We start from the raw sequence: 27512 nt of genomic DNA on the forward strand, positions 1-27512 counted from the left end.
GAAAGCTGAAAATTGGCCTGGTAAGGAAGGGGGTATAAGTGCCTGGTAGGCAAGTGGTTAATGCACACTGCTGGTTGTGCTGCAATCCACAATCTTTGGATCACTGGATATGCTGTTTGGTATGGCAAAGCGTGGAGCCATCTGGGGTAGTATGAACTTGTATACAAGCTATCTAGAAGTACTTGGGCTAGCACAGAGTAAGGCTCCAGTCAAGCCCTGTTCACACCTGAGCGATGCTGCAGCACATATGGAAGAAAAATATATTTGAAATATATTTTTAAAATATTCTTACCAAATATATTGACATATATTTGAAATGCTACAATTTTGGCCATATTCAATATATTAAAATTTTTTTATATATATATATATTACATACATACACACATACACACACAGTGCATGTTGAAATGTGTTTTTTATATATTACAAAATATATGAAAAATATTTTTAAAAATATGTATTTTTAAAATATATTCTTCAGATTTTTTTTTTTTACAAAAGTAATTTTAACATATATTTTTACATATATTTGTAAATGCATTCCAAAAATGTAGATTTGTATTTTTAAAGACATACACTATATTTGAAAATGTTTTAAAAATATTTTGTAATAAAAACACATTTCAACATACAGTTTATATATATCTATAGAATATGGCCAATGTTGTAGTATTTCAAATATATGTCAATATATTTGGAGAGAATATTTTTTAAAAACATATTTAAAATATAATTTTTCTTCCATGTGGGAGGGTCACATTTTTTGTGTATTGTTGGGGTGGCACCATTCATTTTGAACAGGCTCCCTCCACTCCAAAAAAAGCTCATGTACTAAATTTTGACACTCAGCCAGGTGTATTTTGCATTTGTTTTTCCACAATTTGCACGTGTTTGGTCATATGACAATTGCTGCAAAATTGCACTGTGATTGGAGTGCCATTAAAAAATGATGGCAACGCCAGCATGCTGTGAATCTGGAATCGCAGGCAGAATTGTGCAATTCAGTCTGCAATTCCAGTACGCTCAGGTGTGAACGGAGCCGGGTTTGCGCAGCACGTCGCTGGTAGAACAGTCCATTCATTTCAATGGGCTTCCCTACCGTGGGGAAAGAAGTCCCCAATCCTTTTTTAAAATCGCTGCAGCACCCTACGATGGCCTCATTCACACCTGCGCATATTGGAATTGTGGGCAGAAACAGACGATTCTGCCTGCTATACTAGAATTGCAGCAAAACATGCAATGTACTTACGGTGCCACATTTTTTACTGGCACCCCAAACATGATGTGATATTGCCATGAGTGTCATGCAACAAAAAACGCAAATGCAAAACGCATCTGATTCAGCACCAAAATGAGCTTCTTTGGCATGTTTTTATAGCGTAGAGCCCATTCAAAATGAATGATACTGCTCCAAAACCACACCACTGAGACGCACAAAAAAAAAAAAGGCGGTGCTGCAGCATTATGCTGGTGTGGCCTTAGCGCATGTGAAATCACGCCACGACTGCGGATGCATTGGGTTGTGATGAATGGCAACGCTGTGCATCTGCTAAAGTGCAGCGCGTTTCTCTGCAGGTCAGGGAGGTGTGCGATTTCACACGTTCCCCACTTGCAGAAATGTGAACCTAGCCTTGGTAGAGTTTAAGAACACAGAGATAAATACTGAGGGGTGGGGGAGCTAAAAAAGTGTCTGAGACAAAGTTTGTCTCAACTAGAAAACAACCAATCAGCATTTCATTTTATAAGCTGAAGATAAAAGAGAGTGACTGGTTGGTTGCTATGGGTAACAGCACTGGTTTCGATAGAACTTGTCTCAGACACTTTAATACTGCCCCCCACCCCCATACAATGACCGTCCATAGTCCTGGTCACAGTGTGGAATGGATGCCGGTGATTCAGCATCCAGCAGTCACATTGAGTGGGCGGAGTCACACCGCCGCCACTACGTCACCTCCGCCATGCCTTGCGTCCCAGCCCCGCCCAGTGCTCCTGTCTCCCGCCTGCCTCCTCCCCTCCATAGGGCTCCTGGTTCTTCTTCCCGGGGACCGCGCCTTGTCTATTCAGCGGAAGGGTGGTCGAGACCAAATCCTGGAGGGGGGTGTTCCGCAGAGAAGCTGTCTAATCACCGCACACACAGCTGTCATAGGAAAGGAGCGCTAGGATGGCAGCGGGGAGAGCCGCCTCTTACTCGTCTCCATCCTCCAGCTTCAATGCTGGCTATGGGAACAGCCACAGCGGGGCGGCGGCCAGTGAGGATGAGGATGGACAGAACCTGTGGTCAGTAGCTGGCATTGTGTAATAGTGTGCTAGGGGAAGGACAGCCGTGGAGGCCGGGGGACCCTCGCCGCTGTTCATTCATTAGCCGGCCCAGACCGTTATGCCGAGCTCGTGTGACATGTTCTATAGGGGGCCGGGGTGGGGGGTAGGGGACCCTGTCTGCTTAACCCTTTCTCTTCTTGACAGGCTGCCATTCTCATTGCTGCACGTTACACAGAGAGGGTAAACACACTGCCGGTCCATGGCAGACAGGTGCTGTGCAGGAGAGACGCCTAGACGCTTCTAGGGGCCGGGGGCGCGCCTTACCTGTGCGTGGCTAGGGAGCTACAAGACACGGGAACGCGCTTTACCTGTCAGATGGTACAGGTGCGCAGGCTCTTGGAATTGGGCAGTCTGAGTGACAGATGGGCGGGGTTTCCTGTGTTTGTTTTCATTTGAGGGGCCCTTAGACTGCTCACTGTGTGTGACCAGTGGTTGGTCACACACAGTGTGCTCACTGTGTGTGACCAGTTGAGGGGCCCCAGCGTGGTGCGCCTCTCTGAGCAGTGGAGGGGCCCCAGCGTGGTGCGCCTCTCTGTGCAGTGGAGGGGCCCCAGCGTGGTGCGCCTCTCTGTGCAGTGGAGGGGCCCCAGCGTGGTGCACCTCTCTGTGCAGTGGAGGGGCCCCAGCGTGCTCTCTGATCAGTGGAAGGACCCCAGAAAACATTCTCTGTGTGACCAGTGTCCCTTATTTATGAAGTTTCTCACACAGAGCAGATCCTCCCTTTTGTAGTATTTTGTTATAAACTCACCGGCAGGGGCGGACTGACCATTTGGAAACTCGGCACTGCCCGAGGTCAGTAGGGGGCCCCATGAGATGCCCCTGGTACCTTTTTCATAGGCTTTTTAGAGTTTGGGCAAGGACACGGGCCCCATGATCCCCCTATTGCCCGGGGGCCCCATGATTTTTCAGTCTGCCTCTGCTCACCGGCCACTTTATTAGGTACACCTTGCTAGTGCCAAGAAAATATCCCCCACACCATTACACCACCACCAGCAGCCTGAATTGATACAAGGCAGGATGGATCTATGCTTTCATGTTGTTTACACCAAATTCTGACCCTACCATCTGAATGTCGCAGCAACCATTCTGCCCATTCTCCTCTGACATCAACAATGCATTTTTGTCCACACAACTGCCACCTACTGGATATTTTCTCTTTTTTTGGACCATTCTCTGTAAACCCTAGAGATGGTTGTGTGTGAAAATCCCAGTAGGTCAGAAGTAAATACTTGAAATACTTAGCCTGTCTGGCACCAACAACCATGTCGCATTCAAAGTCACTTAAATCCCCTTTCTTCCCCATTCTGATGCTCGGTTTGTCTTCACAACGTCAACGTGCCTAAATTCATTGAGTTGCTGCTGTGATTGTCTGATTAGCAATTTGTGCTACCAGGCAATTTAACAGGTGAACCTAATAAAGTGGTCGGTTAGTGTAGGTTGTAATGGTTTAATGATGATAGTGTGAGGAAATTCTTGCACATTAAAACGGAACTAAACACAGTGATTTAACAGTTATAATCTCAGCACATGCCAGGAATGTAACTGTCAGATTAGTTGTGATCTCAACCAAACTGTCAAACCATCAAATGGTTGGTGTCATAACTGATCACATGTGCAGGACTATTGCAGTTGAAAATCAGAGGCTAAGATGGCAGCTTCCTTGGTAGAAGCTGCCATCAAACAATAGGAGTTCTGCTTTAAGGCCTTATTCACACAGGTGGTTAGGCTTTTCAGCATCAAACCACATTGTTTTCAGGGAGGCTCGGCTGACAGGCTGATATACTTGGCGGCTGGACCTTGTACTGAGCAGAATTCCTGCGTTCTGGCCTTACGCTCCTAAATGCGAATACCACTAAGTACAGAAACCAGCTGCCATGTATTTCAGCCTGTCATAGATTTTGACAGGGCTGGCCGCTGCATCTGTCCTCCCAGGTGCCTGAAAACATAGAGATTGGACAGTGATGGGCCTAAACGAATGTGTTCATGAGGCCTTAAAGCAGTGGTCTCCAAACTGTGGCCCGCAGGCTGGATGTGGCCTTTTGCTTGCCTTTATCCGGCCCTTGAAGCTTTATTCCTCCCACTGATATGAGACGCTATTCCTCACATTGTCAACACAGTTAAGTCACCTTTCCGTCCACTGACATCAGTAGTGGGACATAATTCTCTTCACTGACCGCAATGATGGGGCATTATTCCTCCCAATGACACCAACAATTGGGCACTATTTCTTCCGCTGACACCAATGATTGGGCGCTATTGCTGCCATCGATAGCAATGATGGGGGCATTTTCCCTCTTCATACTAACCTCATGTGTTTTGTAATTTTTTTTACTCCTGCTGACCACCAAGCCTGCGGAATTGTTTGCTACCACTGACACTGGGACATTTTCTAATTCCAATGGGCACAGTACGACCCCCCCCCCCCCAAAGTTTAAAAGACAGTAAACTGGCCCTTTGCCATAAAGGAAAAGTTCACCTTTGGATCATGTAACATGTTCCAGCTCTGCTTCCTCTCCCCCAGATTTCCTCCTCCGTGACAGTGGCCGGGGATCATCTCCCTGCATCTGCTGTCAAAATTTAAACACAGCGAGGCCATGTGGGGCTCCACCTGTGAATGAATAAACTACATCTACCGTTGGTCTCCGTGACCGATGGCTTGAAGTTTTCAGTGAACTGTGAGGGCACTGGTGAGCATCCTCATAGTTCATTGACTCTTCCTGCTATACAGTAATTGCCTGTCTGTACGGAGTACAGGTAGACAGCTGTACTGAGTGCCTTCAGGAGCCTGGTATTGCACCCGTGGTTTGCTGATCACCCATACAATATCTTACAGACTACAGAGTAAAAAAAAAATGCTCATTTTTTTTCCTTCAAAAAGTTGTCCATTTATTGTTTTTTTTTTGTGTAAAAGGTGACTTTGGCCTTTAAATATCAGACCTGCTAACCTCATTTACAGCCAAGGAAGCTGCCATTTTATCCTCAGGTTGATCTGCAGTTGCCATAGTGTTATACATGGGGGGGGGGGGGGGCACGGGGATTGGCAAAACATTTTTCACCTTAACTACTTTAAGGCCTTGTTTACAGCAAAGGGGCACTAAAAACAAGTCGGTTGATATGTGCTGTTTTTTTTTTTTTACCAACCCCAACTGCCCACCTAAAACCTACCTACCATGGCAGCTGGATGTGTCAGTACACATACTGCGTCCATGATGCTTTGTTTTGTAGCCGCAGTAAATTTATGTTGGCAGCCTCATTTTCTTGAGCAGACTTCAGTTGGGGAGTTGGACAGGCGGTGCAGCCTATGAAACTCACAATGCCAAGTAAACTTTGCAGCAGTTGCATCTGAAAAAAAACAAATGCCTGAAAGAAGCTGCTGCTCTGCTGCCCTCTGAAAGGTGATCCTCTGATTAATTTTCATAGGGATAGTAGAGACTGCCACCTGTGTAAATGAGGCCTAATGGTTGTATACCATAGCTTATGTTCTTGAATGGAACCCTGTGTAGTGTTGGGGTTCTAAAGTGTTTCCTAAGGGAAAAAAATAAAGTATTGCTAAACCTAAAAAGAAATGTAAACTCTTGCAGTTTACCAGTCCTAAGATGTGGTGGCTGCACAAGTTTTTCTTTTTGTTCAGGCTTTTTCCCTTTTTTTTTTTTTTTTTTTTTTTTTTTCACCTGGTGATCCTGCCAGTAAAATACATTGGGGTCAATTCTCTAAAGGATTTTGCATGTAATAAGAAAGGTAACGTGACCCATTTTTCAGAAATATCGTATAAGATAAGAGTCAATTCATCAAAGTAAAATATCGAATGTGAGATAAATACTGCAAAAAAAAAAAAGATAAATTGTTAGTTAATTCACTGAGGCTGCTTTCACACTGATCTGTTTTTCTTCTGCTTTTGCGTAAAATAAAGCAGAAGAAGGAGGTGTGACCTATTCCTTGGAATATATGGTATTCCAGTTGGAACACTTTGCATTGATCCATTGCAGGTCAGGAGTGTTTTTCAAAGTCCTGCTTGCTGCATTTTTGGTGCGATAAAAAAAAAACCCACCTGGTACGTTTTTGGTGCAGTTTTTGAGTCGAATGTCATATTGAAAATGTACCGCAACCACATCAGTGTGAAAGTAGCCTTAAAGCAGCGTTCCACTCAACCTATAGAAAAAAAAAGTCAGCAGCTACAAAAACTGTAGCTGCTGACTTTTAAAAAACAGCCACTTACCTGTTCCTCGGTCCCGTGGTGTGTCCCCAGCAGCTTGTTTCACCGGCCATCCTGGATTCCTGGAGGCCAGCATCTTCAGTGTGGGCACCTGGCTGTGATGGCTTGTGGCTTCATAGTCAGGTACGCACTGTGCATGCGCGAGTAGCGCTTCACTTCATGAATGGTCCTGTAGTCTTCTGGGACCTGTCACATGTCCCAAAAGACTAGAGGGAGGGAGGACACCTTCCATTTCTGAGCGCCTAGGAAGTGGGAGCGGGTACCTGTCAAATTCGGGTGCCCACTCCCCAAAGGTGCCAATCCTTAATGGGGAGCGAGGTAGCTGTCCTTAAAGCAGAACTTCCCTTTTGGGTGGAGCTCTGCTTTAAGAACACACACATTCACTATTTATCACCTGCCAGTAGGCAGTCGTTACTTTAGAAATGTACAAAGTAACAGTGAGGGGAACTCTGCACTGGCCAGTAAGTTAAAAGTATACAATGTATCAGTGTGGAAATGTTCTGCTCTGAGCTCAGGAATGAAAATAAATTGTAACGTTTCTCCAGAGGGGTATGGTTCTGTGAATAAAACACCATAATGTTTTCACAGTTGTCAAGGTTTTCTTTAAAGTGATATCTATGCCAGTGTTTTTCAACCAGTCAAGGCACACTTTAAAATCCTGAACGATTTCCAGGCACCCCCTATTCTAAGCCTGGGTTCACACTTGTGCAGTGCGGCATATCGCATGTGATTCGCACAGGAACCGCACTGCATTGCTGTGCAAATCACATGTGAATTCTTTGCGTTGCGATTTGAGCCATACATTTTGAATGGCTCAGATCGCACCGCATCCGCACCAAAAAGGTACAGGACCCTTTTTTTGGTCTGCACTAGAATTGCATGGGTATTCACACTCATGCGATCAGATTCTGCACATCGCACCGCATTTTGCTGACTGATTTCAGGGTGTTGTTGACATAAACACCCTCAGCGGTTCACATGAATTGGGTGGGATTGTGATACGGTGCAGAATTCGCACAGAAACCACTGTGAATTCCGCACCACATCAGTGTGAACCCAGGCTAAAATGTAAAAAAAAGAAAACTAACAGTTTTATATAATGCAGCAACATCTACAGATGTAGAGCACCCAACGTAAGTGATTTATTCTTCCAAAGCAAATACACCTTTGCATTCTGGTACAGACTAGTACGCCAATGTTTCTCTTCTCTCACTTTCTCTCCCTCACTCAGCTATTATGACCCCAGTGCTGATGGAAGGAGGCAGGAAAAGAGCAAACAGGGATATTGTCAGGTGCCCAATGTTCTCCTTATCAACTGATGGTGTCATTGGTTGTTAGGAAACCGGTGGCAGGAAGGTTTTAATGGTGCACAATGATAATCGTTTAACTAAAAGGCAGGCTTCATCCTTCTACTACAGGGGTCTCCAAACTTTCTAAACAAAGGGCTGGTTTACTGTCTTTTAGACCTTAGGAGGGCCGGAGGGCCCAGTGGGAATAGAAAATGTCTCAGCGTCAGGAGTAAAAAAAAATTACATGGTGTTTGTAGTCAGTGGGAGAAGGAACAGTGCCCCGTCATTGGTGTCAGTGGGAGGAACAGTGCCCCGTCATTGGTGTCAGTGGGAGGAACAGTGCCCCGTCATTGGTGTCAGTGGGAGGAACAGTGCCCCGTCATTGGTGTCAGTGGGAGGAACAGTGCCCCGTCATTGGTGTCAGTGGGAGGAACAGTGCCCCGTCATTGGTGTCAGTGGGAGGAACAGTGCCCTGTCATTTGGTGTCAGTGGGAGGAACAGTGCCCTATCATTTGGTGTCAGTGGGAGAAACAGTGCCCTATCATTTGGTGTCAGTGGGAGGAACAGTGCCCTATCATTTGGTGTCAGTGGGAGAAACAGTGCCCTATCATTTGGTGTCAGTGGGAGGAATAGTGCCCCATCATTGGTATTACTAGGAGGAATCGTGATCCATCAGTGCTATTAGTGGGGTGAATAGTGCCCCATCATTGGTATTACTAGGAGGAATAGTGATCCATCAGTGCTATTTGTGGGGTGAATAGTGCCCCATCATTGGTATTAGTAGGAAGAATAGTACCCCATCATTAGTATTAGTTGGAGGAATATTGACCCATCAATGGTATCAGTGGGATGAATAGTGCCCCATGATTGGTATCAGTGGAAGGAATAGTGCCCCATCATTAGTATTGGAGGAACAGTGACCCATCAATGGTATTAGTTGGAGGAATAGTGCCCCATCATTGGTGTCACTAGGAGGAATAGTGCCCCATCATTGGTGTCGGTAGGATAAATAGTGCCCCGTCATTGGTTTCAGGGGGAGGAATAGTGCCCCGTCATTGGTTTCAGGAGGAGGAATAGTGCCCCGTCATTGGTTTCAGGGGGAGGAATAGTGCCCCGTCATTGGTTTCAGGGGGAGGAATAGTGTCCCGTCATTGGTGTCAGGGGGAGGAATAGTGTCCCGTCATTGGTGTCTGTGGAAGGAATAGTGTCCCATCATTGGTGTCTGTGGGAGGAATAGTGCCCCGTCGTTGGTGTCTGTGGGAGGAATAGTGCCCCGTCATTGGTGTCTGTGGGAGGAATAGTGCCCCGTCATTGGTGTCTGTGGGAGGAATAGTGCCCCGTCATTGGTGTCTGTGGGAGGAATAGTGCCCCGTCATTGGTGTCTGTGGGAGGAATAGTGTCCCGTCATTGGTGTCAGGGGGAGGAATAGTGTCCCGTCATTGGTGTCAGGGGGAGGAATAGTGTCCCGTCATTGGTGTCAGGGGGAGGAATAGTGTCCCGTCATTGGTGTCAGGGGGAGGAATAGTGTCCCGTCATTGGTGTCAGGGGGAGGAATAGTGTCCCGTCATTGGTGTCAGGGGGAGGAATAGTGTCCCGTCATTGGTGTCAGGGGGAGGAATAGTGTCCCGTCATTGGTGTCAGGGGGAGGAATAGTGTCCCGTCATTGGTGTCAGGGGGAGGAATAGTATCCGGTCATTGGTGTCAGGGGGAGGAATAGTGTCCCGTCATTGGTGTCAGGGGGAGGAATAGTGTCCCGTCATTGGTGTCAGGGGGAGGAATAGTGTCCCGTCATTGGTGTCAGGGGGAGGAATAGTGTCCCGTCATTGGTGTCAGGGGGAGGAATAGTGTCCCGTCATTGGTGTCAGGGGGAGGAATAGTGTCCCGTCATTGGTGTCAGGGGGAGGAATAGTGTCCCGTCATTGGTGTCAGGGGGAGGAATAGTGTCCCGTCATTGGTGTCAGGGGGAGGAATAGTGTCCCGTCATTGGTGTCAGGGGGAGGAATAGTGTCCCGTCATTGGTGTCAGGGGGAGGAATAGTGTCCCGTCATTGGTGTCAGGGGGAGGAATAGTGTCCCGTCATTGGTGTCAGGGGGAGGAATAGTGCCCCGTCATTGGTGTCAGGGGGAGGAATAGTGCCCCGTCATTGGTGTCAGGGGGAGGAATAGTGCCCCGTCATTGGTGTCAGGGGGAGGAATAGTGCCCCGTCATTGGTGTCAGGGGGAGGAATAGTGCCCCGTCATTGGTGTCAGGGGGAGGAATAGTGCCCCGTCATTGGTGTCAGGGGGAGGAATAGTGCCCCGTCATTGGTGTCCCATCATTGGTGTCTGTGGGAGGAATAGTGCCCCATCATTGGTGTCTGTGGGAGGAATAGTGCCCCATCATTGGTGTCTGTGGGAGGAATAGTGCCCCATCATTGGTGTCTGTGGGAGGAATAGTGCCCCGTCATTAATGTCTGTGGGAGGAATAGTGTCCCGTCATTGGTGTCAGGGGGAGGAATAGTGTCCCGTCATTGGTGTCAGGGGGAGGAATAGTGTCCCGTCATTGGTGTCAGGGGGAGGAATAGTGCCCCGTCATTGGTGTCAGGGGGAGGAATAGTGCCCCGTCATTGGTGTCAGGGGGAGGAATAGTGCCCCGTCATTGGTGTCAGGGGGAGGAATAGTGCCCCGTCATTGGTGTGAGGGGGAGGAATAGTGCCCCGTCATTGGTGTGAGGGGGAGGAATAGTGCCCCGTCATTGGTGTCAGGGGGAGGAATAGTGCCCCGTCATTGGTGTCAGGGGGAGGAATAGTGCCCCGTCATTGGTGTGAGGGGGAGGAATAGTGCCCCGTCATTGGTGTGAGGGGGAGGAATAGTGCCCCGTCATTGGTGTGAGGGGGAGGAATAGTGCCCCGTCATTGGTTTCAGGGGGAGGAATAGTGCCCCGTCGTTGGTGTCAGGGGTTTGAATAGCACCAAATTGTTTGGAATGATTGTCAGAAGCTACAAAAACTATACAGACACTTGCCTGTCCCTCGGTCCAGTGGTGTCCTCACCACTGCTGATTTCACCGGCCATCTTTTCTCCCTGGCACCGGCATCTTCAGTGTGTTCACTCGGCTGTGATAGCTTGCGGCTTCATAGCCGGGTGCCCACTGCGCATGTGTGAGAAGCTTTGTGAATGGTCCCGTAGTCTTATGGAACCTGTCACTTGTCCCAGAAGACTATGGGGGGGGGGGGGGGGAGACAGCTTCCGCTTCCGATCGTCTAGGCCAGGGGTAGGCAACCTGCAGCTCTCTAGCTGTTGTGGAACTACATTTCCCATGAGACATTGCAAAATTGACAGTTACAGCTATGACTTGCAGAGGCATGATGGAACTTGTAGTCCTGCAACAGCTGGAGAGCCGCAGGTTTGCCTACCCCTGGTCTTGGCAATTGCAGTGGAAGTGGGAGCGTTTACCTGTCAAATTCGTGTACTCGCTCCCCAAAGGTGCCAATCCTTAATGATGGTTTTTCTTTGTCCTCTGTAGAAGTGCCGAACAGCCAAATCCTTCATATTTATAATACATGTATGGGGCTATCTTTATTCATAATCTTGTTCTGAATAATTAGAGAGCCGTGTTGTTGCAGTTGTCCATTTGTTGATTCTGCCTGCCAAGGAAGAGGAGCACATGTGTGTCTTCTGATAAAACTAGTTTATTCTGAATTGTTCGGTCATATGAAAGTCACACTAGTTGTCATTGTCAGTGGTAAACACATCTGATAATTTTCCTGTAGGATTTTTGATTCCAGTTTATGGTCTGTACCTCCATTAATAATTAAAATTATTCTGTTATAGCACATAAATAAGATGCATTATGTATACTGTGATCCATGATCTGCCTCCCCTCCGGCACTCTTCTTGTGTGGAACGGACCTATAAATGAACGTCTCTGTTTAACCGCTGAAGTGGGGAAATGGTTAGTAGAGCAGGAAGATTGTCGATGATCCTTATTACAAGGGCAGCCCTATTAACAAATCATATTTCCATTCAGCATTACCATCTTTGCGTCTGGGCCAAAGGAGGGGGTAATGAATGTTTGAGGATCCAACTGATTATTACGGTATTGCATTGCTGAGCTCCGCGTACTCAGACAACATGAGACATGACGAGATTAATGGATGGCTAGATCTGGAAATTGTATTCTTACCTCTGTGGGTAGGTTATACAGTTGCAAGAAAAAGTATGTGAACCCCTTGGGATTACGTGGAGTTTTGCATGAATTGGGCATAAAATGTGCTCTGAACGTCATCTAAGTCACAACAATAGAAGAACACAGTCTGCTGAACATAATACTACACAAACATTAGATGTTGCCATGGTTTAATCGCACATAACATGTAAACATTCACAGTGCAGGGAGGAAAAAGTATGTGAGGCCCTAGCTTAATGACTTCTCCCATAGCTAATTGGAGCCTGGAGTGAGCCAACCTTGACTCCAATCAGTGTGATGATATTGGATGTGTTGCTGACAGCTGTCCTGCCCTTAAAAAACACACACCTGTTTTGGGTTTACTGGTTTCAAGAAGCACTGTCTGATGTTGAACCATGCCTCGCAGAAAAGAGCTCTCAGAATACCTATGATCAAGAATTGTTGACTTGCATGAAGCTGGAAAGGGTTACAAAAGTATCTCCAAAAGCCTTGATGTTCATGTGTCCACAGTAAGACAGACTGTCTACAAATGGACAAAGTTTAGCACTGTTGCTACTCTCCCTAGGCGTGGTCGTCCTGTAAAAATGACTGCAAGAGCACAGCGCAGAATGCTGCATGAGGTAAAGAAGAATCCCAGAGTGTCAGCTAAAGACCTACAGAAATCTCTGGCACATGCTAACATTTTTGTTGACACATCTACAATAAGGAAAACATTAAACAAGAATGGAGTACATGGGAGGACACCACGGAGGAAGCCATTGCTGTCCAAAAAGAATATTGCAGCACGTTTGAAGTTTGCAAAAGAGCACCTGGATGTTCCACAGCACTACTGGCAAAATATACTGTGGACAGATGAAAGCAAGATTGAGTTGTTTGGGAAGAACACACAACACTGTGTGGCGAAAAAAAGGCACAGCACACCAACATCAAAACCTCATCCCCACTGTAAAACATGGCGGAGGGAGCATCATGGTTTGGGGCTGCCTCAGGGCCTGGACGGATTGTTGTCATTGATGGGAAAATTAATTCCAGAGTTTATCAAGACATTTTGCAGGAAAACGTACGACCATCTGTCCGCCAACTGAAGCTCCGCAGAGGATGGGTGATGCAACAGGACAATGACCCAAAGCATACAAGTAATTCAACAAAACAACAGCACAGAATACGCCTTCTGGAGTGGCCCAGTCAGAGTCCTGACCTCAACCCGACTGAAATGCTGCGGCATGACCTTAAGAGAGCGATTCACACCAGACATCCCAAGAATATTGCTACACTGAAACAGTTTTGTGAAGAGGAGTGGTCCAAAATTACTCCAGATCATTGTGCAGGTCTGATCTGCAACTACAGGAAACGTTTGGTTGAGGTTATTGCTGCCAAAGGAGGGTCAACCAGTTAAGTCCAAAGGTTCACATACTTTTTCCTCCCTGCACTGTGAATGTTTACATGTTATGTGCAATTAAACCATGGCAACATCTAATGTTTGTGTAGTATTATGTTCAGCAGACTGTGTTCTTCTATTGTTGTGACTTAGATGACGTTCAGAGCACATTTTATGCCCAATTCATGCAAAACTCCACGTAATCCCAAGGGGTTCACATACTTTTTCTTGCAACTGTATAGTTCCTTCCCAACTCAAGTTAAAATGTGTGAAAGGGTTTTATTTTTGCCAACACATTTTTATTAAAATGACAAAGGGTTAGACCCTCTGACAATGTTTTTGATGTCCTGGTGTCAGACAGGAAGTGAGGGCACATCTCTCCAAATTGGGTGACAGATATTTTGAATCTTCCCCACTCTATTGAAAACTAAAAGAAGAAAACATTTGGGCTTTCTGTAGTTACGTTTTTGCAGACGTTTCTACTCAACTCGGGCTGCATTCACACTTGAGTGTTTTGTTGCTTGAAGCTCCAAAAAAGCTCAAACTTAAAAAAAAAAAAAATCAGTTGTCCTCTATGGTCCCTGTTCCTGTGATCAGGCGTGAACAGGCACCATAGAGAACAATGGATTTTTTTAGTTTGAGCTTCAAGCTACAAAACGCTCAAGTGTGAATGCAGCCTTAGAGTCTAATGCCTAGTACACAAGATGAGAAAATCTGATGACCAATGATCAATACATTACAATACTATACAAAACATTACATCACTTCAGAAGTTGTATCCTGTCTTAGGATAATTTTTGTAACTTTAGTAACCTATTCATTTTTCATATGAGACTAGTATGCAAAAAAAAAAAAAGACAACCATTTGTCCGATATTCTCATTGTGTGTACCAGCTTTCACATTAGTATAGTGTCCCCAAAAACACAGCGTTAGTGGGATTAGCCCCTGCACTTACCCCCCCCTTCTCCCCCAGCAATTGCAGTGTCAGTTTTACAAGCAGCGGGAGAAGATGCCCCCCGCTGCCTTCCACAGCCTTCTCGGGCAGTCCTGTGCCATCTGGGAAACCTGAGAATGCTGCCGGTGTTTCTGCCAGCTGATCATATAGCTGATTGGAGACCAGAATGGGGCCAATCATTTCTAGTCTAAGAAATCGAAAGCTATGAGGATTTCATCACTTCAGTTTCGCAGGATATAAACAGCGCCATTTGTAAATTGGGAAAGCATCTGATCACACCGATCTTGGTGAGATTAGATAATGTAAGGGCAGAGGAGATATCCAGAGTCTGATAGACCCCAGATTTCTCAAAAGAATGACAGTGTAAAAATACTAAAAAAAAATCAAGATAACTTATTAAAAAAAAAAAAAAAGAAAACCACCCTAACTCCCCCCACCTGCACCCTCGTGCGCGAGCGTTGACCCTGTGCCGGTATGTAAACAGCGGCTGCACCATGCATGTGAGGTATCGCCTCGAACGTCAGATCAAGGGCAGTAATTTGAGCACTAGACTCCCTCTGTAAATCTAAAATGGTAGCTTGTAAAGGTTTTTAAAGTGTTGCCTATGGATATTAAAAATGTATGCCATTTGTCGCCGTTGCTCGGGGCATGCACAGTTTTAAAGCATGTCATGTTTGGTATCTATTTACTCGGCATACCATCATCTTTTATATTTACCAAATAATTGGCCAATATATTGTGTTTTTGTTCATTAAAAGTAAAAAAAAAAGTTGTTTTTTTGTTTGTTTTTTTTTCTTAAATTTGCTGTGTGAGTACTATGTGACATAAATTAGAGCACCCTCCATTTTATTTATTAGGGTATCTGCTTTAAAAATATATACAATGTTTGATGGTTCAAAGTTATTTCCTAGCAAAAAATACTGATTATTTTTTTTTCCCCCATGTGAACAAAAAGTATCAGAAAAGGCTTGATCTTTAGGTGGTTAGAGTGGATGATGTGTGGCATAAACTTCTAATGCTGAGCATAAAATGCCCCCACCCCCCAAAACGACCCCTTTTTGGAAAGTAGACACCACAAACTATTTGCTGAGAGGCACGTTGAGTCAATAGAATAGTTACATTTTTTACCACAAGTTTTTGGGAAAAAAAATAAATTTTAGCACAAAATTGTCAATTAAATTATTTATTGCTCACACATGCCATGGTTATATGTGGAATTACTCCCCAAAATACATTCTGCTACTTCTCCTGAGTATGGGGATACCACATGTGAGAGACTGTTTGGCAGTCTAGCCAAGTACAGGACCCCAAAATCCAATAAGCATCTTCAATCTTTTAAAGGGCTTTGTTTCCTCATTACACTTCCTGACTACCTATCACAGTTTCGAAGGCCCTGAAATGACAGAATAGCACCAAACGCCCCCCCCCCCCCCAAATGACCCCTTTTTGGAAAGTAGAATTTGATAAGAGACATAGTGAGTATTTTGCAGATGAAGAAAGAAAAGAAAAACATTTTTCTATTACAAAACCTTGTGAGAAAAAAATGTGATCTGCAAAATACTCAACATGCCTCTTTTTAAATTCCTTGGGGTTTCTACTTTCCAAAAAGGGGTCATTGGGGGGGGGGGGGGGTTGGTGCTGTCCTGGCATTTCAGGGCCTCCGAGACTGTGATAGGTAGTGAGGAAGTGAAATAAGGAAGTTACGCACCTTCAGGCTTTCAAAGTGGTCATTGGATTTTAGGCTCCTATATGTGGCTAGGCTCCCAAAAAGTGTCGCACGTGGTATCCCCATACTCGGAAGAAGTAGCAGAATGTATTTTGGGGTGCAACTCTACATATACCCGTGTAGAAATATATAATTTAAATGACAACTTTGTGTAAAATAAAAACAAAAAAAAAGTTTGTGTCATTTTACAAAAACTTGTGGAAAAAATAAATCTTCCGTGGACTCAATATGCCTCTCGGCAGATAGCTTAGGGTGTCTACTTTCCAAAAAGGGGTCATTTGGGGGTGTTTATACTGTCCTGGTATTTTAGCACGTCAAATGTGATGGGCAGTCAAAGTAAAAACTGTGTAAATTCCATTATACCGTAGTTTGTAGATCCTATAACTTTCTCACACAGTTTTTGGATATTTTTTTTTTACGACAAATTAGAAAATCTTCTTTTTTTTTTTTTTTTTTTTTTTTTAACTTTTTTTTTCAAAACTTTTTTTGTTTTTATAAGGGTGAAAAATAAGCGCACAGGTGATCATATACCACCGAAATAAAGCTCTATTTGTGTGAAAGAAAAAGGACATAAATTTAATTTATGTACAGTATTGCATGACCATGCAAATGTCAGTTAAACTAGCGCAGCGCTGTATAGTAAAAAAAATGGTGTAAATTGCAGTATCTATACCATAGATTGTAGATGCTATAACTTTCACACAAAGCAATCAGTATATACACTTATTGGGATTTTTTTTTTTTTACCAAAAACATGTAGCAGAATACATTTTGGCCTAAATTTATGACTAACTTTGAATTTACTATATATTTTTTATAGCCGAAAGTAAAAAATACTCTTTCTTTAACATTTTCGGTCTTTTTTTTGTTTATAGTGTAAAAAATAAAAAGTGCACAGGTGATCAAATACCACCGAAAGAAAGCTCTATTTGTGTGAAAAAAGGACGTAAATTTCATTTGGGTACAGCATTGCATGACCGCGCAATTATAAGTTGAAATAGTGCAGCGCCGAATGGCAAAAAGAGGCCTGGTCTTTAAGGGGGGTAAATCCTCAGGGTGGCAAGTGGTTAAAGGTGAATTTAGCCTTTTAATACATCATTGATGGTTTCAGGAAAACCTTTCCTATTAAAGTTTCCAGCTCTGTCACATAATTCAAGGGGTAGATTTACTAAAACCTGGTGCACTCAGAATCTGATGCAGCTGTGCATGGTAGCCACTTTGCTTCTAACTTCAGCTTTTTCAATTAAGCTTTGGCAATAAAAGGTGGAAGCTGATTGGTTTCTATACAGAGCTTTGCACTCTCCAGTTTTTGAAAATAACACCCTAAGTGTCACACTTTCTGTATAGGGATGAGCAAAAGACCCCTAAAACTACGAGGCCTCTATGAGGGGTATTTCAGTTTATTATGGTTCAGCGTACTGCTGATTGGAAACCATGCAGTGGATTATAGAACCTTCCAGTTGGCCCTAAACCCATTTTAGCTCAAAAGTAAGGGGCAAAATAAAGTTTCCAGGCTAATAGAATGTCCGTTCTAGATATTTGAGCTGATTGTAAACCATGCAGTGGATTGTAGAACCTTCCAGTTGGCCCTAAACCCATTTTAGCTCAAAAGTAAGGGGCAAAATAAAGTTTCCAGGCTATTGAATGTCAGTGCTAGATATTTGTAAGACTTTGTGAACATAGCCAGGAACTTCAGACATCAGAAGATATGTGGCTGTGCCATCTCTAAGGCAGCATGTCAGTCCAGGAAGTTGATGATGTAAATCATTAACCTGTTTAAATGTGATTGCTGCAGGGGATGATCTGATGGCGGTGCCTCAAGTACAGTTCTTAGGATCAGGTGGCTCAAGTACAGTTCTTAGGTGGAGGTGGGGTAGGCTTCCCTAAATGAGGTTGGCGATGTAACTAGGGGCAGTGTTGTGGATGGCTTTGTAAGCTGTGGTTAGTATTTTTATTTTTTTTATACATTGGATTAGTGTAAGCCAGTGAAGGGATTGGCAGAGAGGGGCAGCAGTCGCTGATCGGTTGGTAAGGTGTATGAGTCTAGCAGCAGCATTCATAATAGACTAAAGGGGGAATAACCTGTATAATGGTAGACCAGTGAGGAGGGAGTTGCAGTAATCAAGGCGGGATATAACCAAGGTCTAGATAAGTTGTTTTGTGGTGCCGTTGGTCAGAAAGGGGTGGATTTTGGAAATGTAGCAATCCGTGGAGGTTGAGATGGCAGGATTTGGCCAGTGATTGGATGTGGGGCCCAAAGGAGAGGTCAGAGTCTAGGATTACACCTTGCACCCTGGCATTTGCTGAGGGACTAAAGGTTGTGCTGTTGATCTTAATGGTAAAGTCATGAGTGGGGGATCAGGGAGGAGGAAATATTACAAGCTCGGTTTTGGAAAGATTGAGTTTAACCGCTTCAGACCGCCCTATAGCAGATATACTGCTACAGGGCGGCAGGGGTACAAATTATATTTTTGTATGTGTATATATATATATATATATATATATATATATATATATATATATATATATATATATATTGTGGCAGTTCTGGGCACTGTCACTGTGAGAATCATGGTTATATCCCAGCAGGGTGGATAAAAATCAATGATTTTTTTTTAAAAAATCAAAAAAAATCAGATTTTTTTTTTTTTATTTAAATCGGATTTTTTTGAATAAAATGCTTTTTGAGGAAAATATATTACCATCCAAAGGTTATTCCATCATGAAATAAAGATTAGTTTTTTAATTATGTAGAATAAGGCTGTATATGTTTAATTTTTTTGGTAAATAAATTCCATTATCCATTCACAATGTCATGCTCTTCCAGAGGTTTTTGTAAGATTATTGGGCAATTTCTCTGCCTACAGGATATTATCACAGATGCTTGGTTCTCAAAACTGAATTTGACTCAGCGGAGATCACATGCCTCTTCTTCACAGCAAAAATGTTATAACATGAACAGAGTTAAGAAAAAGACCTTAATCCTAACTTCTACAAACCTATGAATACAGAATCAACCCCTTCAGTGCTAAGTTTCAAGAAGTTCAGTGAATAGAAAAGAAACAATATTTTTCTGATTGTTTGGAGTGGAATAGATCTGCACAAGAAGAAAGTGAATCTAAGTGTGAGGGGGAAGGGGCTGACAGTCTAAGTTTCTTAAAATATATATATTTTGTTTAGCCAAATTAGTTAACAAACATGGATGTTTGTTTAAGCAAATAACATATGCTGTAATGTTATTGTTTCAGTTGAATAAATCTGTTTAAATTGTTATTAAGGTAATGATTATTTTTCTCCTTCCTAAGTACAACAGAAAAGTTGTCCAAATATGAATGATTAACCTATTAAAGTGGGGATAAAAAAACGAATATGAAAAGTTATTCTAAAAATCTTCATCTAGTTGCATATTAAAGTTATACCAGCAAGAATTAGTCTATGTAGAAAACTATGATTTAAATCAAGCCTTACTGACTAGTGATTTAAATCGTGATTTAAATCAGTTTGATTTAAATCAAATCCACCCTGTATCCCAGGATTCTCAACTAAACAGGTTGAGGGGCACCAGAGGGTTTATTTAATGTAGAGGAAACTGGCTTTTCAGTTTCCTCATTTGTTCGTAATGTCTGTTTTGGGACCTGGAGCCTGGAGATTTCAAAGTGATCTGGGAGGGATGAAATCTCCAATCCTGCGTCCATATTTTCTTAACCCCCAGCACACTAATTGTACATGTGTGTACAGGGTTTTAAATAATAACCCGACTAAGGTTCTGGGCTCCACCCTGGCAGACAGTAGGTCATTGCCCAGGAGTCAGGAGGGCTCCACCTAGGAGTGGTGGGAGCCAGAGGAGCAAGGGGCTGTATACCTGAGAGAGCCAGGAGGCTGAATATTTGTTTAATTTGTATTGATGGTGGATACCCTTGCGTTGGAAACATATTGTATGGAACTTTCCTTTAAATACAATTGGGCTAAAAGGCCCTTAAAAAAGAACGGGGGGTGGAGTAAGAAATTAAGGGTAGAAAAGAGGTGACGAGGATTGGATGAGAGGGTTTGATGAGTGTTGTAGTATAGCAGCGTGGAGGACAGTGTTGTATTTGAGAAGGGCGGATTTGTAGAGGGTAAAGTCTTGCAGGGATTTAGTTGTAAGCCGTGCTGGCTCAAGAGCGCATTTTGCAGAAAATTTACAAAAATCTCTGTTATTACACAACAACCTAACCATACCTCAAAGCAGATAATTGCCATTACATCACTTCCTCTTTAACCACTTGCCAACCGCGCTATAGCTGCATGATGGCTACAGCGCGGTTGTCCAGTCCTGGGAGGGTGTCGTATGACGTCCTCCCAGAACGCACCCTACGGACACAGCTGATCACGTGATGTGGTAAAAGGCTAATCACAATGGCCTTTTACCACGTGATCAGCTGTGTCCAATGACACAGCAGGTCACCAGTAGATGCAGTTGCCACGTTAGGAAAGTACTGCCGATAACCGGTTATTGTCGGAGGACGGATTGGCACCGATCATCAGGGCTCTGATGATCAGTGCTGCCCATCTGTGCCTAGTAGTGCCACCAATCAGTGCCCAGCAGTGCTGCCTATCCGTGCCGCCTATAAGTGCAGCCTCATCAACGCACATCAGTGAAGGAGAAAAATTACCTGCTTGCAAAATGTTATAATAGAAACTTTTTTTCTTTTCAAATTTTTTGCTCGATTAAATCCTACCAAAAGAAAGCTCTGTTTGTGTGAAAACAAATAACAATTTCATATGGGTACAGTGTTGCATGACTGTGAAATTGTCTTTCAAAGTGTGACCGCGTTAAAAGCTGAAAATTGGCCTGGGCTGGAAAGGGGTATAAGTGCCTGGTAGGCAAGTGGTTAAAGTGTCACTAAATCCACATCAATAAAAACTATCAGTAAATGCTGTATTATATGCTGTTCATATTGTTCATGGGGGATTTGTGTTTTGCATTCTGGAAAAAAAAAAAAAACCTGGTTGATCCTTCCTTCTGTTCTCTGTCTCCCCTTCCTGTTTCTTGTCCCCAATGCAGTCGGGGTTCTTGCAGAGCAGTGTTGGCAGCTAGTGCATATGTTCCATTTTCAGTGAGGTTTTTATTCTGAGATCTGAGTCATGTGACAGGTGTATATGGATTAGTAAAGAGGTACTTGGATGTTTTTTAAAAAATAATTATAATGCCATCATCCATACAGAAAGAGAAGGGGTAATGTAAATTAAACATTATGTGTTTGGTATCACTTTAAGCACTTCTCCCTAGAAAAACAACACTTTCATGGGCATTTAACCAATTGCCCTCCTGATTATTTTCCCCCCTTCCCGACCAGGCAATATTTTGCGTTACAGCGCTGCGTTACTTTAACTGACAATTGCGTGGCCATGCAATGCTGCACCCAAATTAAATTTATGTCCTCCACCCCCCCCCCCCCCCCCCCCACAAATAGAGCTTTCTTTCAGTTGTATTTGATCACCTGTGTGGTTTTTTTTTTTGTTTTATGTTTTTTTTACGCTATAAACAAAATAAGACTGACAATTTTGAGAAAAAAAAATATTTTTGATGTTTTGGTATCAAACATGTCCAGTAAAAAATCTAATTTTGTCATAAATTTAGGCCAAAATGTATTCTGATACGTCTTTGCTAAAAAAAAAAAATCCCAATACATGTAAATTATTTGGTTTATGTGAAAGTTATAGCACTTACAAATGGTGGCATATATACTGGAATTTTTTTTTTTTTTTAGTAATGGTGGCGATCAGCTACTTATAGCAGGACTGCTGTGGGCATTCTGACACTGGGGGGGGAACTGACTTTGTGTCACTGACATCTCCAGTGACACCAATACAGTGATCGGTGCTAAAAAAAAAAAAATCACTGACACTGGGCAGGAAGGGGTTAACATGTGGGGATATTAAAGGGTTAACTTTGTACTGTGTGCTGTGTGAGTGCGTTCCACTGTAAGCACACTGCTTTGTATGGCTCTGCATACAAAGCAGTGTGCATTAGCTAATGGGAGAGATCTGTGTTGTTTATATACAGGTCTATCCCCCGTTGGATATACTCGGTGATCAGCGGGTGCCGGCGAGAAATCATCGACCGGGACCCGGTGAATGACAGCCGAGGCCACGAATGGCGGTGCGGGTAGGGCATGTGCGTGCCCCCTACCCGAAAACTGCAAAATCGTGTGTATATATGTGTGTGTGTGTATATATGTATGTGTGTGTGTGTGTGTGTATATGTGTGTGTATATATATATGTATGTGTGTGTATGTATGTGTATATGTATGTATGTGTATATATATGTATGTATATATATATGTATATGTACACACACACACACACACACACACACACACACACACACACACACACGTGTGTGTGTGTGTGTGTGTGTGTATATATATATATATATATATATATATATGTGTGTATGTATATGTGATTTTGCCCCGTGCCACCCTGTAGCAGTATTTCTGCTATAAGGCGACGCAGAAGTGGTTAACAAGCATTCTTGATGCTTTTTACAATGCTTCAAAAACACATCATAAATGCTATTGCTTCTTTAATGAGCATTGCTTTGTTCTTTATAGTCAACACACGTGTACACCCATACATTGCTTAGTAGGCATACATGAAAAATGTATCTGATGCTAGTGATGTGGATCCTTACATTCACTTTGGGAATATCTGCAAGGTATTACATGTAAGAATCACATTACCCTGCTAATATGTTTTTTGTATTTATATAGGTCCTCCATACTGAGTGAGGTTTCCACTAGGTCTCGTTCAAAGTTACCCTCTGGAAAGAATGTGCTGGTGCTTGGTAAGTTTTTAAAAAAAGAAAAAAAAAAAAAGCTTTTTTTGTTTCTTTACATCTTTTTAATGTGGACCTAAAGATGGGTAGTTTTTTCCATTATACATTTAGTAATGGATGTCTGAGAAGGCTTCTGATGACGCTTGTTTTCTGGTTGTCATACTGATTCATGGATTTCAGTACTCTGAGTTGCTGATGCAGAGCAAGTATACTAGCTAGGAGTTGTGACCTTGCTTCCTGCATACTTGTTTGACTTCAACATTTTCTGTATCACAGACCACAAAGACAGCTGTGCAAGAACAAAAAATGTGTGTGTAACTTGCGAGCCACTAAAATATTCCTCTGGATCGCTAACTTTATCACATACTCAAACTGTGTAAAAAAGACCATATAACTAAAAAATATTGCGCTCCCAATCTCTAACAAACTTATAAATTAGTGACTTCAAATTATATATCCATGAAAAACAAACAATATACCATATATAAATAAATGAATATCAAGTTAAATGTGATGTGATCAAATAAAATTAAAAAACAGTCCCATTAATCAAATAATAGTCCAAAAAAAGGAATTTGTGATGACGTGATTCAAACACACAAATTGTGACTTTTCGTGAATCCTTAAATCAATAAAGGAGGTGCGCTCACCTCCTCACAAGCTTAATACGCTTTTTCTTCACATACATGGAACCTGCTAGAATTTGCTGCAGCATGGAATGGATGTTGGATACCTCCTATGTACTTCACAATGCTTCTCTCCTTATACACTCGTTATCCCTGCAGGAATCTCTCCCTCCTTCAGCTGCTCATGATCCCCTGCTCACTCCTCTCAGATGTTCCTCAGTGTCATGAAGCAAAAAAGAAAATGTTGACATGGTGCTTTATCCTTATATGACTTGCCTTTATTTAAATGCTCAGTATATAACACTCACATTGAATAAATTAAAAAGCGCTTTGGTATTAAAAAATCCTTTGCCTGTGTGTGTCCCGCACAGCGTGTATACTCGCCGTATGCTCTCTGGTGCGGAGTGATGTCGTAGCCCCACCCCTACGCATTACGCCATAGGTCACGTGGCTTCATCAGGGGGTTGTAATTGTCAATTACAACCCCCTATGACATTAGCTGTGGGATTTAGCCCGCTGTTGGCTGAAAACTGATCACAGGAGTGCAGAGCAAACTGAACTCCTGTGCTCCATAGGAGAAGTGTAGCTTAAAAAGCTTTGGCTATACTTCTCAATTTGAAATAAGTTCACCTTTGGAAAGAAAATAATAAATGCACTTTTTTTTTTTTTTGTGGTTAAAAAAATGTGTTTTTTTTTGTTTTTTTCTCCTAAGGAGCCTGTAGAGCACTGCACTTGCGTTCTGCAAAAAAAGTGCATTTATTTTTTTTTTTTTTTCAAAAGGTAAACTTATCCTTCAATGTACAGCAGAGCCATTGCAATCCCAGGCTCATGCAGACTCTCAGCATATCTGTCTGCCTGTACCTCATACAGCTTGATGGTTACCTGAGAGCAGGAAGAATCAATGGACTACGAGAGCGCTCACCAGCCCCCTCACAGTTCATTGAGAACTGCAAGCAGTCAGCCACTAAAACTGTGAAGGAATGATGCGGCCATGTGGGCAGAGCCCCGCACTACCTTGTTACTTTTAAATTGTGACAGTGGGTGTGCAGGAGAAGACCCCTAAAATGGGTGGAACATGTACTATGTTCCAGAGGCGAAATTTATATTTTAGGGATACATTAGCATGGGCAGCAAGTGCCTGTGCGAATGACAGCGGCAGGAATCTTCGCAACTGTTTCAGCCACCTTTGGAGCAGGTAGCTATGATGCCAAACCCTGTACATTTCAATGACAGGTCAGTGGTGGCCACAGCCATATGTGGCTGCCCGCAGTGCTGGTGATTAACTGCAGTGATTGCTGCTCGATGCTCTCAAAAAGAAATGTACTTAATTGTACAGGCCAGTATTTTTAAATCCTCCCTTGGAACAGTAACATATAACTTCTCTTTCCCTCCAAGTTACCGTACCACTTTAAAGCATGCTTGTAATAAGTAAAAAAAATTATCATTACAATTTAAACAAATAGAGCTTTCAAATGTGTAGTTAATTTTATTATTTCTTTATTGTCATCTTCAAATGATTATAGGTGAGGATGGAGCTGGCAAGACAAGTTTGATAGGAAAGCTGCAGGGAATCGAAGAGTACAAGAAAGGAAGAGGAATGGAATATCTTTACATTAACGTCCATGATGAAGACAGAGATGGTAAGCAGAGCTGAAAAGATGATAATCAATAATGGACAAAACATAGAAAACTGAATATCGATGAAACTTCCAACTAATTATCTGTAGAAACTGAACACAAAACGGAGATCTTTAAATCATTCATATCAGCTACTATCCCTGAGAATTAATGACTGTTAGAATTTTAATGTGAAGCAGTTGATATTGGGTAAAATGTTAATGTCATCAAAGAGTCTATATTTTGTTTTGTTTTAGTAGCCATCACATGACCACTGAGATCCTCTTTCTGGTCTCCTTATCACTACTGTCATTCAACAGGAGGTAGGGGCAGGGCTGAGTGTGATACAACTGGTGGGTGGGGCAAGCCTTCTCCTCAAGAGTGACAACACTGTGTAATTCTGAAGAAAAAGACTGAGTGCCATCATGTTGCCAAAGCTGGCTCTTAGTCTTCCAAGAGTATTGCTCTGCAGAGGGTGACAATGCTCTCAGAAATATAGTAGGTGGCAGAAACTGTTGTCATCCCGAGAAAGGAAGTGGACTTTACACTGCGGGAAAGCAGATCAACAAGTACACTTTACATAATATCTGGGAAGGAAAAAAAGCACTTTTAGTTCAGTGAAGTTAAGGTAGAACTATAGGCAAAACTGTTTTTTTTTTTTTTTTTTCCCCCCCTCCATTTTGGATAAATTAAGGGAGGGTTAGAAACCCTACTGGTTTTTATTTTTTTGCCATTTGTGTCCTTTTGCTGAGATTTCTCTTCACTTCCTGTCATATAGCCAAACAGGAAGTGATGGAAATCCCTGCAAATTAAGGGAATTCCTTGGGGACCCACAGGTCATCAGAACTAGTATCCCCAATGGAATAGGTGATAAATCAACTACTGTCATTTTAAAACACAAGCACCTGAAAGATTTACCTGCAGTGAATGTCAGATTCACAATGTTCTACATACGCCCTGTTAAGTTAACCCTTCTAATTTCACAATGTAATAATGTTATTAATGCATGTGCCCTGATTTCATTTTTGTCTTTTAGTATATTGTTTTGATATGTTCCCTGTGTACATGTAGTAACTAAAATTCTCTTTTTGTAGATCAAACCAGATGTAATGTGTGGATTTTGGATGGTGATCTTTATCACAAGGGCCTGCTGAAGTTTGCCATGGATGTTGGTAGTGTTAGGGACACATTGGTCATGTTGGTGGTAGATATGTCACGGCCTTGGTTGGCCTTGGATTCACTTCAGAAGTGGGCCAGTGTTGTCCGTGAGCACATAGACAAAATAAAAATCCCCCCTGAAGACATGAAGGAGATGGAAGAGAAAAGTAAGTGAACTCTTATATGTCAAATTCATAAAGACTGCTGTAGATGCTCATTCGAAATCTCTCTCTCAGTAGTTTGACGAATAGTGCAGCTTGTGACAGTTTTTTTTTCTTGTAACCATAAGCTTTTATTAATCCTTCCACAGAGTTGTATAGTACATAGGAAGTAAGTATAATTTTACAGAAATCTCACCACCCCAGTGACAAACAGAATCCACAGAGCAATTGCATAACATTGCAACAGTCGTGGAAAAAATATTTGTGGCTGAACGTCCCGCTCTCTACTCAGAGCGGAGAGGAGACCTCCGTGATCATGTGATCACTGAGTTCTCACCCTTAGAGCCAACGGGGACAGATGAAGCATCGGACCGATGCTTCATCCACCTAGGTAAGTATAATGGGGAAAAAACAAATTAACCCCACACTTCTTTTAAGTCTCCCTTCAGACCTGTGTGGTTGAATTCTGCATGTAGGGCAGCCCATTCAAACATGGGGAAAGAAGTCCCCAACACTTTTATTATTAAATCACTTTCCACCGAGCCAGCACCATACGTTTTTTGGTACGTGTGAAACCATTCCGCCTTTGCTGATGTGTGGTGGTGCCTTTTAAGAATGATTGATACCCCAAGCATCTGTTAAAGTGCACCGTATTTCTCTCTGGGATAGGAACGTACATGACTTTGCACACATTCCCCCTTCACAGATTTATGGACCTAGCCCAAAAGAAAATGCAAACATTTACAGTAACAACTGGAGATATACAGTTGCTAGTAGAGGAAAAGGTAACAATGTTGCACTTTAGTATCTCTTGCAATGATTAACTAAACACATGGTTTGCTGAATAAACTTTTTTGGTTCAGCTATCTTGTGTGCACAAAACAAAACTGCAGAAGAACAACAATGTCTAGCGGTATAACAGATAATTTACCTGGAAGATTGCTGTAAATTCAGTTGTGGTCCTCTCAAATTAAATAGGTAGGTAATCTCTTTTAGAGGTTTATCAAGAAGCAGATATGACAGAAGGAAACTGTTTCTGCTTTAACTGTCCACTGTACATCTATTTATCTCCTTAGATG

The 27512-nt window shown here is 42.8% G+C and overlaps 1 protein-coding gene across 1 annotated transcript in view; it reads left to right on the forward strand.

The window, feature by feature from the left end:
- The first annotated feature begins 1969 nt into the window (after nucleotides 1–1969).
- DYNC1LI1 (dynein cytoplasmic 1 light intermediate chain 1) overlaps nucleotides 1970–27512 on the forward strand; it is a 70094-nt gene continuing 44551 nt past the window's right edge. The window contains exons 1-4 of the mRNA XM_089690748.1: nucleotides 1970–2280; nucleotides 22807–22880; nucleotides 25021–25137; nucleotides 26209–26439. Of these exons, the coding sequence (XP_089546874.1) occupies nucleotides 2165–2280; nucleotides 22807–22880; nucleotides 25021–25137; nucleotides 26209–26439 (538 nt within the window). The 5' untranslated portion in view covers nucleotides 1970–2164. The remainder of the gene's footprint in view (nucleotides 2281–22806; nucleotides 22881–25020; nucleotides 25138–26208; nucleotides 26440–27512) is intronic.

The sequence above is a fragment of the Staurois parvus genome, unplaced genomic scaffold, assembly GCF_062004578.1.
Source record: "Staurois parvus isolate SC_StPar_1 unplaced genomic scaffold, SC_StPar_1.0 ptg000021l, whole genome shotgun sequence".
Taxonomy (NCBI): Eukaryota; Metazoa; Chordata; class Amphibia; order Anura; family Ranidae; genus Staurois; species Staurois parvus.